Genomic DNA, 17827 nt, shown 5'->3' with positions numbered 1-17827 from the left:
TGATTTAATACGGAGGCTCTCTGAGGTGTTTTTTGTTGGTGATTTGCGTACAAATCCGTCAGAAAAAAATTGTGCCTAATTCAATGGAATGCATTGCTTCTAAGTGAGAAAATCTGTGCAATATCGTTCCGTACACAGGCACAATATGGCGGCACACAAAATCCTGTGGCTATGTAGTATGGATTCTCAGGTACACCGCATGCCTCCGTACAGGCCCACAGCTCTGCCATATGCATGAGGCCTAGGTTTGCTCTCTTGTTAAGATGTAATTAATATGGTATTAGTGAACTAATTAACTGCTTGAAAGTCAATATTATACTAAATTATTGTTTAATGACAGCTCATGTCCTTTGGTAATGGGATGCCCTTGTTCTCTGTTTAAATACACAAAGTTTGGCAGGAAAAAAAAAGTTCAATAGAAAGCTGGAACAGTTACAACCAATCAGATCGCTGCTTCCATTTTCCAATCGACCTTCGGAAAATGAAAGCTGTTATCTGATTGGTTGCTATGGGCAAATATTCTTCTCTGCACTAGTTTGTGTTATTACTGTGTTATTAAAGTTTTTTTTTCTTCATTTCAGGATAAAACTCCTAATTGTAGTGGCAATATGCACAGCTGTCAGTGTCGCAGAGAAACGAGGTGAGCGGGAATTCTGCATTGTTTTCGTAAATGTTGATGTGAAAGGAACATTGCCCTGTGACATTGCAGCATAGAGACCATGAGAAATGGCCATTGCATTACAAGTTATGACCTTTGGAAAAATCTCTTCAGCATTGTGACATTTTGTACTGCAGCAGAAAGGCTGTGATTGTGATTTTCCCGCCTGTGGGTGTTGTGGGGGTGGGAGCGACACTGCCGCTCTGGGAATTACATTGTATTTGAGTGTTATTTATTTTTTCCATTTGTTTAATAAGACCGCAGGATGTGATTATACTGATGACAATGCCTGGTGGTGCTGCTGAGGAGGAAAACTTCATCATGCGGACGGAAAACGAGTATCTTCTGGTTCTGCTTATTTGACGCAAAAAATATTTCCAAAATACGGACCCATTTACATCATGATTTTGGCCTATGTTTAACGTATATGCCGGGAAAAGCTGCCGACGAATACGTTATACCATTATAATCTATGGGTGATTGATGCCTTACAATGGAATTAGTCACCCATAGACTAGAACGGTATGGCTGGATTCACACGAGCATGTTCGGTCCGTAAAGGACGGAACGTATTTCGGCCGCAAGTCCCGGACCGAACACACTGCAGGGAGCCGGGCTCCTAGCATCATAGTTATGTACGACGCTAGGAGTCCCTGCCTCGCTTCGGGACAACTGTCCCGTACTGTAATCATGTTTTCAGTACGGGACAGTAGTTCCACGGAGAAGCAGGGACTCCTAGCATCGTACATAACTATGATGCTAGGAGCCAGGCTCCCTGCATTGTGTTCGGTCCGGGACTTGAGGCCGAAATACGTTCCGTCCTTAACGGACCGAACATGCTAGTGTGACTCCAGCCTATCTGTTAAACGTATACATCTCGTGACCCTTTTCATGATGTATATGTTAAACGAATACCATTATAGCCTATGGGTAACAAATTCAATTGTTAGGCATCTGTCACCATAGATTTTAATGGTATATATCTAATATATACGTCATGGAGAGCAATTGGAAATTCCATGACGTGTATGTTAAATGGATGTGTGACATGTGGCATACAGTGGCATACGTCACCCATAGGCTCCCATGTTGAAAAACAGTATACCGAGTGGTACACGTTTTTTTTTAAAAAGGATTTCGTTGTATGGATCTAAAAGATATGTTGACGTATACCAGGCTGATGGAGGATAAAAGGAGTCTTTTGGCCTATACTGGGCTAATGGGGCTCTATGGACATGTTAAGCGTGTATGCCGGGAGTTTGCCTGGTGTACACACTAAACGCATATAAAAAACGACATATAAACAGGACATAAGGCTTTGTTCACACTTGTGTTGTGGTTCCTGTTTTAAATGGAAACCTCGACACGTTTTCATATCTATCGTACGGCGGATATCAATGGCGCCTGTCAAGTTTGACGGCACTGCCAACGGAGGCTTCGTGCTGAGCCTCTGATTGCTGTGTGAACATAGCAAACATAATTTTTAGGCTGTTTCTGTCGGGATGATTGGGAAGGAGTTGAGAGTCACTTAGACAGTAAACATATTGAGAAACCTTGGTTCATCAATATGTTGGTGACAGATAACAATGGTTCCTCACATGCCAGGATTATATGATTGAATTAGGATTTGTAAAGGATTACTCTGTTTTTCAATGCCAAGGTGCAGCCATCTTGTGGTTATTTTGAAAACGGAAATAATCTTGTGAGAACTCTACTAGAGCCTACAACTATTTTGGATGTCGCTCTTTGTGGGTTGAGACATGTATCCTGAGCGAGAACTTTAAGGGCTCATGCACACATCCGAGACCTTTTATACGGCCCCAAAAAACATGTATGCAAAACACGGACCACACACGGATGGTTTCCATGGGCGGTCCGTATTTTTAATGGACCAATGAATAGAATGGCCAATGTTATGGCATATCCTAGCTATATTTGTAAATATATGATGTGAACGCCCCTTTAAGACGGCCATTGATGTTAATATTTTACCCCAATACTATGAGGGTTCGGAGTACAATTTTGAAGCATGACTAATAAGTGTACCCACTAATGGAGTAGATTTTTATCAGTGGTAGTGTTGAGGGGAAAAAAGCCTATTCGGGCGATAAAGGAGTGGAGAGAGTTGGAAGAAACTGCTCCCACTCTATAGGACTTTGCATTTGAATTGGAATCAACTTGGTGCCTGCCTGCAGCTGCCCCCTGCTATATGGGACTTTCACAGCTAGACCGACGGTCCAGGTGACCTCCAAGGGGAAAGGGGCCTCTATATAATGGAGTTGCCCTGATGGATGGTGCAAATAGTAGAGGTTCTGTTTCCAGTTCTCTGTGTGGCCACTCTTCACCGACATCAATGAGAGTCTTAAAACTGCCGAGTCTGTTTCCATAACATTTTGATTTCAATGGAAAGAGACCACTTACACTCATTCATGGGAGAGAGGTGGTTAAGGAACAAGGACCTCCTTGTTCTTGGTATGGGTAGACCAGATCCCCACTGATTTTACATGCTATAAATTTAATTGCAATCCGGAAATCTAGAACTTATATATACTATAGCTCAATGTAAAATAAACAGTTTTTTGTATTCCTTAGGAAGATTGTTTTTAAATATGTAATAAAGGAAAAAATATTTGTAGCATTTAGACTAATCAGTTGAAGATAGCTTCGTCCGCATTGGATCCATTAGAATCCTTGGAAGACATATAGGGGCAGATGTATTAAGTATGAAATGCCAGTTTCAGGGTATGTGCCCCGAAATATGCCTGAAAGAATGGTAGCTAAATGCCTACAAACATCAGCCCATTGAATTCAAAAGGAAAAACGGCCTTTCGGTTAGACGGGGCGCTTTTTTTTTTTTTTACGCCAGCGTTTTAAAAAACGGTGCGTAAAAAAACACCCTGTAAAAAGAAGGAGCATGTCACATCTTGAGCCGTTTTTGTAGCTGTTTTTCATTGTGTCAATGGAAAAACGGCTCCAAAAACATCTAGAAAAAACACCTGAAAAAACATTTGCAGCTTCAAAAAAGGCTGAAAATCAGAGGCTGAAGTCACTGAAAACAGGTCAATAATTTTCAGCCGTTTTTGACTTAGTGTATGAACACACCCTGAATATAAAGATTGCTGAAGATAGATGTGCCTAATTTATTAAGAAGCATGCACCTCCTAATAAATTAATTAGGCTGTGGCCTGAAAGGAAATTCGACAACTATTTGATGGATTGAGAAAACAAGTTGTCTCTTCCCCGGTCTAAAGTCGTTCAAAACTATTTTATTTCCTGGAGGTGTGGACTCAGGGGACAGGACCAAGATCTATGGTGGGACATTTTAACCCTGTTTCATATTGTGGACTGAATGTGACCTGATTGTGTTGGAACAACAAGAAAGTAATTTTCTAAGACAAGCTTCAACATTATCAGTGCATACTTGTGGCTACTTGGTACGCACCAGTGTGTTATACTTATTCACTAAAGCTTTGAATACCATGTAGTTTTATTGATAAGTCATGAAAAAGGGTCTTTTTTTTTTGCAGTAAAAGCCCAATAGTTCTGGCCACGCCATGAAAATGAAAAATCAACACGTAAAATGTGAAGGAATCCTAGAGCTAATAGGCAGATTTACTAATAATGTCTACGTTTTAGACAGCGTACACTTTGGCGCATTTTCTGAATGCCTTGTCTAAGTGATCAAAGTGGTGCATGCAGTATGTAAATTTAGCGCATCTTGCTAGACACGCTAAACACCTATCTTTTCCTTTTGCTACCTATTGGTTGGCTTCGTTTAGGCAATGTTTTGTGCCAAAATTTTGGCACATTTTTGGGGCATGGTAACGCATTCCACTTTCCACTAGACTATGCTCCCTTTTCTGCTAAGCCATGCCCCCTTGTCAAATGAGGCGCAAAAAGTGTTCAAAAGATTAAATGTGGAGCACATCATGTACGCAAATACTCTGGCTCATTTTGAATAGTAAAACTGCCCCATTGGATCAATGTTGTTGGATTGGGGTTAAATCTATGGCTAGAATTACTCATGCATGATAATGCTATTACCAAGCTAAAGTATTGTAGTATGGACACATGGAAATTCTAAAGCCGGCCATTAAACACCCAGTTTCACCCATTCATAAACCGGAAATGCACGTTGTAACTATTAAGCAGGGGAAGATAAGCAGTTGTCTGACACCCCTTGTCTCATAGGAAACAATAGGATTAGAAAGCAAAAATCCAGTTTGTCCGAGCAATGTTTTCACCAACAGCAAATGCCGGGGTAGGGTCTATCCCACGTGTAAGGCCTTATTTACACAAGCGTGTTAAATGGCCGTTGAAACGGCGGCCGTTCCACGGACCTATGTAATTCAATGTGGCCGTTCACACGGCCGTTCTTTCAACGGACCGTGTGAAAATAGGACATGTCCGTTCTTTTCGCGCATCACGCATCCCTCCATAGACTCTCAACTAAGGGGGATGCGTGACATCGCATCCCGCAGCGCTAAGCACGGATGCATCTCGGACGTGAAAAACTGCTATTTTTCACGTCCGAGATGCGAAACGCTCGTGTAAATAAGGCCTAATGTGTAGTTGCAGTTTAATATGATGTATTAATACTATGGATTTATGTGGAGTTGGTAATTTTAGAGGTTTGGAAATTTCAGGATGGGTCAGTCACATAACAATAACCTGGTTTATAGTGATAAATAAAACTCTTCCCATAGTATACAGTTTATGACCGAGCTAAATTCGTCAAGGGGGAGGGGATGTCAGAATTACTTTATATTAGTTTGTAGCTACTTTTTTTCTAGCAGTTTCTAAGTCTTTCTCTTGTTTATTAATATTTACGCTCGTAATCCAGGATGTTTAGGCGTAAACAAGCTAAATGCTACTGTGCACACGAGCAATAGATGCCAAATGCTTCCTCATAAATGAAAAGGGAACCCAATGAGCAGAGGCTTTCCGATAGAGAGTAGAAACTTAAAGGGTAAGGCCTCATGCACACGTATTTTTTTCCTCCCGTAAATACGGGTCCTTTGTCACACGTATTCGACCCGTATTCCTCCAGTATTTACGGACCCGTGCCAGTAAATACGGGTACGGTGTCACCAGTATCCCACCCGTACTTATGGACCCATTTTCCCTGCACTTATCGGCAGCCCCTTCTCTCTATCAGTGCTGGAAAGAGAGAAGGGGCAGCCCTTTCGGGCAGAGTTTCTGCAGCGATTGAAAGTAAAAAGTTCATACGTACCGTTGTCTTGGTGACGCGTCCCTCTTGACATCCAGTCCGACCTTCCCGGATGACGCGGCAGTCCATGTGACAGCTGCAGCCTGTGATTGGCCTGTGGTTGGCAGCAGCAGTCACATGGGATGAAACGTCATCCCGGGAGGCCGGACTTGAGGAAGAAGCAGGTAAGTTAACTTTGAATACTATCAACTCCAGCGGTAGTCACTGTCCCGGGTGCTGAAAGAGTTACTGCCGATCAGTTAACTCTTTCAGCACCCTGGACAGTAACTATCCCCTGACGTCGCCTAGCAACGCTCCCGTAATTACGGGTGCACACTCGTAGCCACCTGTAATTACGGGAGCCCCATAGACTTTTATGGGCCTGCCCGTGGCGTTATTACGGCCTCAAATAGGACATGTTCCATATTTTTCAACGGCACGGGAACCTTCCCGTAAGCACTATGGCTGCTACATCGGTAGCAACGCCACTGAACACTACGGCAGAGCAGGGTTGTATCTCCCCGCTCTTCTATTAAAGGGGTTGCCCCACAAAAAACATGTATCTCCTATCCACAGGATGGGGGATACATGTGTGATCGCTGGGGGTCTGACCACTGGGACCCCCAGAGATAAGGAGAACGTGGGACCGAAAGTCCCCCGAAGTGCTCTGTGAGAAACCTTGGACTTCCGGGGTCTGTGTCCGGCAGCTCCGTAGAAATGAAAGGAATGCCGGTCGTGCTTGTGCGCATGCGTGGCCGGCGCTCCTTTCATTTTTATTGAGCTGTTACACACAGACCCGGAAGTCCAAGGTTTCTCATGAAGAAGTAAAAGGGGAGGAATCCTCCAGCTCACCGATCCTATGTCCGAGCCTGGACAGTGCACTTATCCTCGTGGCAGCACACGATGAAGATCAAAGCAGAAAAAGAGAAACTTGATCTAGTGCTGGGTTTAAAAGGAAGTTATATTCCAACTTTATTCCAAATATATTAAAAAGTCCATATACAAAGGGGTGGATGCATCAGATAGCAGGCCTACGCGTTTCAGACAAATCACTTGTCCTTACTCATGGCATGTTGTATCATGGAGAACTTCAGGGGACTTTCGATCACGCATGTATACCCCATCCTGTGGATAGGGGATACATGTATTTCGTGGGACAACCCATAGGCTACAGGCCGGTTTTATTTTGTATTTTTTGAGCGTTGGGGCTGTATGGCGCTATCTACAAGGGGGGTGGCTGTATGGCGTTATCTACAGGGGGGCTGTATGGCCTTACCTACAGGGGGGGCTGTATGGCGTTATCTACAGGGGGGGGGCTGTATGGTGTTATCTACAGGGGGGCTGTATGGCATTACATTACCTACAGGGGGGGGCTGTATGGCGTTATCTACAGGGGGGTTGGCTGTATGGCTTTATCTACAGTGGGGGCTGTATGGCATTACATTACCTACAGGGGGGGCTGTATGGCGTTATCTACAGGGGGGTTGGCTGTATGGCTTTATCTACAGTGAGGGCTGTATGGTGCTATCTACAGGGGGCGCTGTGTGGCAGAATCTACAGGGAGGCACTATCTACAAGTGGTGTGGGGTTGTGTGGCACCCAGGGTAGGGGGGGGGGCCTGTTAAATGTTTGCTATGGGGCCCAGTATTTCCTATTTACGCCCCTGGTGCTTTCCTTGGGTGTATCTCTGGGGAGCTGGTGGGGCATGTACCCTGGATGGTTTGAAGTGTAGACACGGGCCAATGAAAAGCTGGCAGGGATGGGAGACAGACATTCCTGCAGGATCGGTCACAAATAATTCTGTCCCTTGGGTAAAAGAACACTCCGCCTCACATCTGGTGCCTCCTGCTGGGATTGTAGATAGGCTCATCATTACCCTTTGCTTAATATTTAAACTTCATAGAAGCTGCCAAGTGTAGAGGAGACATTTCTGGTTTGAGAAGATGCTTGTCCGTTTTTAAATCTATTTATTAATTTGCCTGAAAAAGTTAGCGAAATACTTTTAGTACACCAGCACCACATATGAGAGTACTGCCCCTAAGGAAAAGAAAATAGGCATGACATTTTATATCTGAATGAGTGAAAAAAGATTAAAGTCCATATTGCTGAATAAGACTTGGCTCCAATGGAAACCTTACAATTCAGGTATAACGGCAGTTAACACCAGTAGGTTCATTCACTAGAGAGGTGGTGTTTCTTGGCGGTGTTTGTTTGTTTTTTTTTACACGTAAAACCGTGTCCTTGCATGGCTAAGAAAAAGTTTTTTTTTTAAGCTACAGGTTTGATGACAAAAAAATCTGTGGTGATCGCCAGCTCAACCGTGTGAGGGACTCTTCCAAACAACTCTTCATATGTTGGTTTTCTAGTTACTAAATGAGTGTGATAATAGGGATAGTGGACCCAGGTGTACATCGAAGAGAGGGAGCCTCAGTCAGTGGAAGCTCTTTGTTTGTTTGTATGTATTAAAGGGGTTTTCTGATCTTTAAAAGCCAGTCTCACGTGCAGTTACATGACCATGCTCCTGGTGTTTATTTCCTGTGTGACGTCCTGTACACTGAACACGCTCCCCTCTCCTGCTCCCTGATGTACAGGACTTCACACATTATATGCCTCTTATCTCCACGGCTCCATTCTCTCCCCTTCAGCTAGTATAGTCAGTGAGAAACAGAATAGCAGAGCAGACAGTGAGAAATTACAGCACTTCAATCAAATTGTAATAGAGGGGCATGCAGGCATCTGTAAATAGAAGTAATGTATGTGAGAGGAGAGCAGAATCATGGGAACTGAGCTGGGCAACATAATGAAAATGAAAAATAACTGCTTTTAAGCTATGGTGGCACCATCCTGGGCGCGCATTCATCTGGTATGTTTCTGTTTTTTCATAAGTTTAGAAAACTCGAGGCTATGTTTTTGGCGGATTTGCGAGCGGAAAATCTGCAGCGTTTTACAGTAGCAGCAAAGTGGATGACATTTCAACGATCTCACCTGAATGCTGTAGAAATATTTTATTTTTAAAGTTAAAAAAAAAAAAAAAAAAAAGGACTATACACTCATCTCCAGGTTCTTCCATCACAACACATCCCTGGTCTGCCGGCTGATCTCTGTACAGCCGGCCTCCCGTGATAACGTTTTGACACGTGACTTCTGCAGCCAATCACTTTCACACAGTGGGGGTTGAGATATCTCAACACGATGATGGCTGCACTATGATGTGCAGCTCCGGTCGTTATCATGTGTGGACTTCAATGTCCTCTGCTTGTGCGCACCACAGACAGAAATATTTACATCATTTGGCCTTGGAAATTAGGACCCAGGATGTAAGATGTAAACATCCTGTGCATGTTATAATAAACCTCCTGCAATTATCGATAGCACGAAGAATGACTTTTTATAAACAGGTAATTTTATACTAACTTCTAATGAGGTAAAAAAAAAGAAAAAAAAAAAGAGTAAAGATAATTGATTTAATAGATGCTGGGGTATGCTGGCTATGTGAAATCTTTATTGCCATTGTAATTCCTAAATAGGTTGCACTATACACATTTTCTATTGCAGATTATATGTAAGCTTTTAAGTAAAACTTGGGTGAATAGGAGCAGAGTTGCAGTTCTGCAGAACAGCCGCTAGGAAGTGGTCGGAGCCGTCTGCTTCCAGCTCCAACTACTGCGTACCGTTTAAAACATCCGGCAGCTGATCGGTGCGGGGTTCGGGTGTCTGACCCGCACTGATCATATACTGTTGACCTATCCTGTGAATAGGTCATCAGTTGTCCGGTCGTGGACAACCCCTTTAAGCGAAATATTAATAGATTCTAAAGGGAAATTATAAGCAACAATACGTGCTGTTGACAGATCCATCAAAGAAAAAGTGAAGGTGGTGCTGGGTTGATTAAGTCTTTTATTATAAGGTTTACATGGGCAGCTTTTCTAGGGGTGTTTGCCTGACTGGGCAGCTGGTCTGGTCCAATGTGGCCAAATGTCACCTCAGACCACTGAGGCGCCCCCAGTTGTTGATGAGGTGTGGCTGAGGAGGCAAAGTAGACTCTTTCATGACATCCAGTCAGAACAAGATATTTGGTTTTCCAAAACTCAACTTGAAAAAAGTTAACAGGTGGAATTTGGCCAAGAGAGGAATTGCGAAAAGGGGGTAACCATAACTAATAACCGATTCACATTTAGCTTAGGGACTTGTACCGTTTATCGCCTCCCTGACTATTTACTGGGGAGTTTCCAAGTAGACTGATGGAATTATGCTCACACCACACTTGGCAATCTAGAAAACAGACCAACTGGTTTCTTAATTTAATAAAACCACTTTGAAGTTTATTCAAAGAAGCCTGTTTTTGTAACCCTATATACTCATAGCTCAGAATTAAAGAAAAACTCCAGTCTTCACATATTTTTTCACTGATGACCACCATGTAGGAGGCCTGAAATAGTTATAGTCTGAACATTTTAGAATGGAACCATTTAAGACCTAAAGAATTTATTTTAGGTATGTCAGATAATTCATCTTCTCTATCCTTCATGGACGCAGCTTAGTGTCACATGTCATCTGCCAACTGATCCCTGGGTAGTGATTACAAAATGGGGTGGAGTTTGACTTACTTTCCGGTTCAATTTAGAAGACCCACCGGTTGCACCAATATGGAAACCATACTGTAACAAAAAAATGGGGCACAAAGTGCAGGTACATATACAAAGACTGTCTGATGATCCATTTTTCATATTTGCATGGACATAGTTCATTGTCTTCAATGCCACTGACAGAGTTTTCTGTTGCACTAAAGTCTTTTTCTTTCTCTTTTTGTTGTAGGCATACACACTACTCATCAGTTAGGTCGTGGAGAGAAGGAGCCTCTACAATTGTCATCAGTGACAGTCAAACCATGGACAGCTGCTGCAGAAGACATCAGAGTGGAGTTAGCAGAGCCAGGAGTAGTTCTCACCAGAGACACAGTCATCGAATATCCACTAGAAAATGACATTCTCTCCAAAATAGGACTTCCGTTTTACTTGTTGGTCAGTCTACGCTCAGACAAAGCCAACAATGCTTTCCTTTTCAGTATTAGAAATAATAATAGGATATTCTTTGGTGTACAGTTGCTGCCAAGAAAGGTAGTGGTACACACAGGGGGCAAAAAGTCTGTGTCTTTCGATTACATAGTGCAGGATGGACAGTGGCACAGCTTTGCTATTGGTGTTGGACACAAGTCCATTTCTTTGTTTGCAGAATGTGGCAAGAAATACTTTAACAAAGAAGCTGTATTTGACATACAGACACTTGCTCCTGGCATTATATTTACTTTGGGAAGAATGACTCTTCATTCTGTTCAGTTTGAAGGTGTAATATGTCAACTGGAGATTATTCCTTCGGCACAAGCATCTGCAAATTATTGTCTCTATGTGCGGAAGCATTGTCTTCACACCGATACTTACCGATCTGGAGACCCCCGAACGGAACAAATTCTTAATCCATCTATACAAGTAGAGACTAATAAAAATGTAAAGGGCAGTTCCCAATCACAGTCTATATTAGACATAGGCAAAGAACCAGATTTATTGATATCTAAAACTTCATTAGCTCAGTTGTCCCTCAAATTAAAAAATGTTAGTTTTGCCCAGAATGAAACATCTCGTGTTAAGGTTAGTCAACTGCCTAAAACTAATATTAAACCAACAAACCATTATAATTCGACTGGAAACATTACGGAATATGATTATTTATCTCCAACCTTGGCTTATGAAAAGACCTCGTCAGAAAACAACACCAATGAGAAACAATATACAGAAGAACAAAGGGATGAAGAGGTGGGGATCCATCGGATCTTCAATAGGACGCTGTATCAGGCCAGTAGTGACACCTATAGTCAACCTGACCTTTGGGATGATCCTGATGAAAATAATAACTATGGAACAGAGAATGAGTATGGAACAGAGAATGAGTATGGAACGGAAAATCACTATGGAACAGAAAACAGTTATGAAATTGACATGGAGAACTATGACTACGACTACGAGGAGATGAACATGCTTTTTGAAATAGACAATTTGCTTGGAGATAAAGGAGATCCTGGACTTCCAGTAAGTTGACTATATTTGCTAATAATATGTATGTCACTTGTGAAAATAGTTTTGGAATATTTGATGGGCATGTGACATGACTGTAGTTTCTCGGCTTAGCAAAAGGATAGTAATTTTAGAGCAACGTTCTTTCAGACGCCTTCTATCTTCTTACAGATAGAGCCAATTGTTTCAAGCCGTAGTGTTGTATATTTAAATCTATATTTATGGAGCTCAAATTACAGACAACTCATGGTGCCAAGTTCACACACTCCTCCGAGATTTTTGATATTGAGCAATAAGTAACAAAATTTATAGCTGTGTTTTATGCATTTTTTAATCATGAGTGGGTCTTTGTATAGGTCTATTACTCTTATCTCTGTTCTATTCTATGCTTTATTACAATCATTAGCGATGGGTCATGTTTTAAGGCAAGTTTGTGTCTGCTTTCTAATTCCTCTAGTAAAGAATCCTAAAATCCCATACAATTTATTCAGATAGTAAAAATATACTATTACAATCTTAAAGGAACACTCCAAGAAAAACTGATACTCTGTGTTATACCTAGTGAAGGGACTGTGTATGACTTCTATGTTTGGTATTTTTTGAATCCATGTGTCATGCTTCACCCCCTTAGGCCCTGCACTAGGCATAACACTGTTTATAATGTATTTCTGGAGTGTTCCTTCAAAGTGTACTTCAAGTTTAGAGTTACATAGGTCCGAAACTATATTTGTAATTTCCGAATAGTCTTTTATTAGCTTCAAGCATCCATAATCTTCACCTAGTAAAAAGTAGTCGCAGTAAAAATTTACTCTTGGCAAGTAGGGGGTGGGATTAACAGCGGGCAGAGCATAGCAGTAGAGGCGTAACCACTCGAGACCCCACACATTTGCTATAATTTACACCAGGAACTGGTGTAAATTATAGCAGAAATTTATGCCAACTGGCTGGCAAAGTTTTCATTCGGTGGCGCATGGACAGCTGACATTGCAACAATTTTATTGGTCGCTTCTTATTTCTGTTTGTTTTTTTTATTAAGACTGGTGCAGACTAAAGGCCCTTTTGGAATAAGAATCGGACGGTGCAACAAAGGAAATATCAGAACATCACTTTGATTGAATTACCTGCTACAGCCCAATCTGTATACAGCTCCTATTCCAGTCAATTATCAGATGCATTTGTAGATACAGAAAATGCATTACTGGCTATAGGGCCAATGTGCTAAAAAGGGCAGCGAGCGCCAATCAATGAGACCTCGTTGATCGGCACTCATTTGCTCCTGTCACACTGAGCTATGGATGGGGACGAGCAGTCGTTACTCGTCCCCATACATTATTATCATGTCGGCAGCACATCTCCCTGTTTACACAGGGAGATGTGCTGCCGACAACAATAATATTTCACTTTTGTAAAACGATGCGACCAGCAGCTGAACGCTCGTCTGCCCGATAATCACCCAGTGTAAAACCCCCTTATCACAGATATATTACTTGATAAGATGATGAGATATAGACCACCGTTTATGAAAACTCAAGCATTAAAGTGTAAGAACTCCTATATGCAACCATTACTTTTCGCTAACCAATATTCAGAAAGGGTTAATGATCGAGTTCATCTTTATGAGCATGAATTCAAAAATTCTTCTATAATGAACACTATCGTGGCTGGAGGCTTATATATTTGTAAGAAGCGGCAGAGCTGTCCATACCAACCAATCAGATCATTGCTTTAATACATAAACTGAAAAAGAAAAATGTTAGGGTATGTTCACACGCTAGCTGTCATTTACGGCTAAAATGACAGCCTGTTTTCAGAAGAAAAACAGCTGCGTCGTTTCAGCCGTAAATGCTCCTCCTCGTAATATACGAGGCGTCTGTGACGCTCGTATATCTTGAGCTGCTCTTCATTGAGTTCAATGAAGAACGGCTCAAATTACGTGGCAAAGAAGTGCCCTGCACTTCTTTGCCGATGCAGTCAATTTACGCGTCGTCGTTTGACAGCTGTCAAACGACGATGCGTAAATTACAGGTCGTCTGCAGAATACGTCGGCAAACCCATTCGAATGAATGGGCAGATGTTTGCCGACGTATTGTAGCCCTATTTTCAGACGTAAAACGAGGCATAATACGCCTCGTTTACGCCTGAAAATAGGTTGTGTGAACCCAGCCTAAACTTGAATTTGATTCATTGCTAGGGATCACATCTTGCACTAAATTTAGTATTTTGACACTTTTGTCATTTTGGTCTCACAAAAACTAAAAACTTTGAAACACTGCAATGGGTTCATGTGGCAAATATATAACTAGTATAGAAAACCTGTTACATGGGTTTGCTAGCAAAAGGAATGATGATTAGTATTTGTAAAAAATATAATAAAAAAAATATATAAGTGTATTTTAAAACCTAATTACCAAAATTGGAAACCTAAGAAAAATGCGTAAGCATTTGCTGAATAATAGATTATTTCCCCAGGTTAAAGGTATAATGTAATATATGTTACCTGCAGTCCTATGTAACACCAAAGATAACACACAGTGATAACTCTGAGTACAGATAATGTAGACGTTACCTGCAGTCCTATGTAAGGCCCTATTCACACTAAAGGATCCGAGTGTCGGCCGATAAAAACTGCCGTTTTGGTCCGTTTTTCTTGGCCATTTTGCATCCGTTTCCATTCCGGGCCGTGTTTACGTTTTTAACGGCCGATTTTTTTACCCGTTTTGCATCCGTTTTTTTCCCTGTCTGTTTTAAAACCGGATGAATTTCATTTGTACATTTTCTGCCACACACTTCCCTCTGTAGATCATGCCAAACCCTGCCCTCTGTAGATAATGCCACACACTGCCCTCTATAGATAATGCCACACACTGCCCTCTATAGATAATGCCACACACTGCCCGCTGTAGATAATGGCACACACTGCCCGCTGTAGATACTGCCATAGCCCCCCTGTAGGTAATGCCACACATCCCCCTTGTAGGTAGTGCTACAAGCACCCTTGTACATAGCCACCCCCCATAGACGGCACCCCCTACCTTCCTGTAGGGGACTACTCCAGGAGAACTCCCTGAATTCAATGTCCATATATGCACAGTGAAGTCAGGGACTTCTCCTGGAGTGGAATCACCGGCCACAGTGCTGGGGATTCCGCTTCAGGAGTAGGGGACCGCTCTAGGAGAAGTCCCTTAACGTCACTATCCATATATGACAAAAAATAGAAATCGAGGCAGCACTCCAAAGGTCATATCAAAAAAGATTTTTAATCACCAATCTGTGCAATAGGATGCAACGTTTCAGCTGCTCAATGCAGCCTTTGTCAAGGGACGGATACAACCGGTGCCGAGAGAACCCATTAACTTTAATGGATTCTGTCCATTTTTTGGCAGGGTGTCTGCGGTTTTACTGGAGACAATAGCGCAGAAGAATTAGAGAAGCAGAACAACGAAAATACCAGAAGCGCCGATTCTGTTGAACGACGGAGACAATCGGTGCCCAACAGAACCCATTGACTTCAATGGTTTCCATCGGGGTGTCCGTAGTTTTACCGGAAACAGTGGCACAGCATGCTACAATATTGTTTCCAATATTTTCAGCCGGATCCGCAACGGAGGCCCCTAACTTAGCCTCCAACACAGATGTGAACAGGACCTTTTAATCTTTAGACACTTATATATTTACTTTATTAATCTATATTTTAATACTTTATATAACTATTTTTACAAAGTGTTTTATAGTAGTGTGTTATTCTGTAAGTATTGGGCTTATTAGTTTACAAAAACAGCGTCAGTCTTGTCCATAGAATGTGATTAGTATTACTCTGCTGGGTGAAGATTCAGCTGGCTACACATTTTGCAATATAGTTCAGTCTATGGAAGATGTTCGTGAATTGCAGGCAGATTTAAACAAACTAAGTGTTTGGGCGTCCACTTGGCAAATGAAGTTTAATGTAGATAAATGTAAAGTTATGCATCTGGGTACGAAAAACCTGCAAGCATCATATGTCCTAGGGGGAGCTACACTGGGGGAGTCAATTGTTGAGAAGGATCTGGGTGTACTTGTAAATCATAAACTAAATTTCAGCATGCAGTGTCAATCAGCTGCCTCAAAGGCCAGCAAAATATTGTCGTGTATCAAAAGAGGCATGGACTCGCGGGACAGGGATGTAATATTACCACTTTACAAAGCATTAGTGAGGCCTCATCTAGAATATGCAGTCCAGTTCTGGGCTCCAGTTCATAGAAAGGATGCCCTGGAGTTGGAAAAAATACAAAGAAGAGCAACGAAGCTAATAAGGGGCATGGAGAATTTAAGTTATGAGGAAAGATTAAAAGAACTAAACCTATTTAGCCTTGAGAAAAGACGACTAAGGGGGGACATGATTAACTTATATAAATATATGAATGGCGCATACAAAAAATATGGTGAAATCCTGTTCCATGTAAAACCCCCTCAAAAAACAAGGGGGCACTCCCTCCGTCTGGAGAAAAAAAGGTTCAATCTGCAGAGGCGACAAGCCTTCTTTACTGTGAGAACTGTGAATCTATGGAATAGCCTACCGCAGGAGCTGGTCACAGCAGGGACAGGAGATGGCTTTAAAAAAGGCTTAGATAATTTCCTAGAACAAAAAAATATTAACTGCTATGTGTAGAAATTTTTTACTTCCCCTTTCCCATCCCTTGGTTGAACTTGATGGACATGTGTCTTTTTTCAACCGTACAAACTATGTTACTATGTTACAAACTATAACATAGTGGCCATTCAGATTAAAGAACGTCTGTAAAGGATCTGCCAGGCACAGCTTCTGTGTCAACGCCCATAGGTAATCCGTCTGCACCTGCTTCTATGTCTGTGAGACTGACTCCATCTTCCACCACTCAGGATGGCAGGCTTAGGAGTGGGAGAGCCTATCACAGCCTGGCCAGACGGAGCTAGCTCCCGCCCTCTGTCTATTTATACCTGCCTTTCCTGTTCCTCCTTGCTTGTGATTCTTCTCGTTTGGTTTCCTGGCCCTGCTGCAGCTTCTGAACTATTTGACCCTGCTTCATATTGACCCTGGCTTACTGACTACTCTCCTGCTCTGCGTTTGGTACCTCGTACACTCCTGGTTTGACTCGGCTCGTTCACCACTCTTGTTGCTCACGGTGTTGCCGTGGGCAGCTGCCCCATTTCCCTTAGCTTCTGTGTACCCTTGTCTGTTTGTCTGTCGTGCACTTATTGAGCGTAGGGACCGTCGCCCAGTTGTACCCCGTAGCCTAGGGCGGGTCGTTGCAAGTAGGCAGGGACTGAGTGGCGGGTAGATTAGGGCTCACTTGTCTGTTTCCCTACCCCCATCCTTACAACGTCCATGTAATATATGGATAGATCGAGTACGGCAGAGCCACTGCTTGTCACCAGTTCTCCGTTGTCGCTTATAAAGAGGGTTTCGGAGCAGTTGAAATGCCTTCTGTGACGTCCATATACCCTAATATGGCATGTGGACAAGGTTTTTATTTTTGATGGGATAACCCCTTTAAGAACATTTACAGTATGAATTTTTTTCATCAAATATGTATGTATCGGTATAAAGAAGGCTGCAAGTCTGAGTTGTTTTTTTTTAGGGTCCCGGAGTGCCCTTTAAAACACAGCAAGAGTGTAAAAGAGGCCGCAGGACATACTCCAGACACACCTTCTTGGCTGTCATAAAACACAATGACATAAAGTTGTTTTATCTACATTATCTAAGTTTTAAAAGGTCTGGAGAACAACTAATGTAACTAAGAATCAGATCCTAGAGCCAAACCAGTCCTCTCAACACAGCTCGGAGGAGGATCAAGGACGGTCTGTCATGTTTCAAAGGATTTGTGAAAGAAAAAAAATCTGTAGAACCAGGTGTTAACCAGTACGCTATAAGGATAC

At 42.3% G+C, this 17827-nt stretch overlaps 1 protein-coding gene across 2 annotated transcripts in view; it reads left to right on the top strand.

Moving 5' to 3' along the window:
- Positions 1-17827, top strand: part of COL24A1 (collagen type XXIV alpha 1 chain) — a 227094-nt gene that overhangs the window by 26825 nt on the left and 182442 nt on the right. For both annotated transcript variants that reach the window (XM_075832949.1, XM_075832950.1), the window contains exons 2-3: positions 582-640; positions 10683-11950. In XM_075832949.1, the coding sequence (XP_075689064.1) occupies positions 582-640; positions 10683-11950 (1327 nt within the window). The remainder of the gene's footprint in view (positions 1-581; positions 641-10682; positions 11951-17827) is intronic.

The sequence above is a fragment of the Rhinoderma darwinii genome, chromosome 7 (assembly GCF_050947455.1).
Source record: "Rhinoderma darwinii isolate aRhiDar2 chromosome 7, aRhiDar2.hap1, whole genome shotgun sequence".
NCBI classification, from domain to species: Eukaryota; Metazoa; Chordata; class Amphibia; order Anura; family Rhinodermatidae; genus Rhinoderma; species Rhinoderma darwinii.
This window is presented reverse-complemented; position numbering and strand designations above follow the sequence as displayed.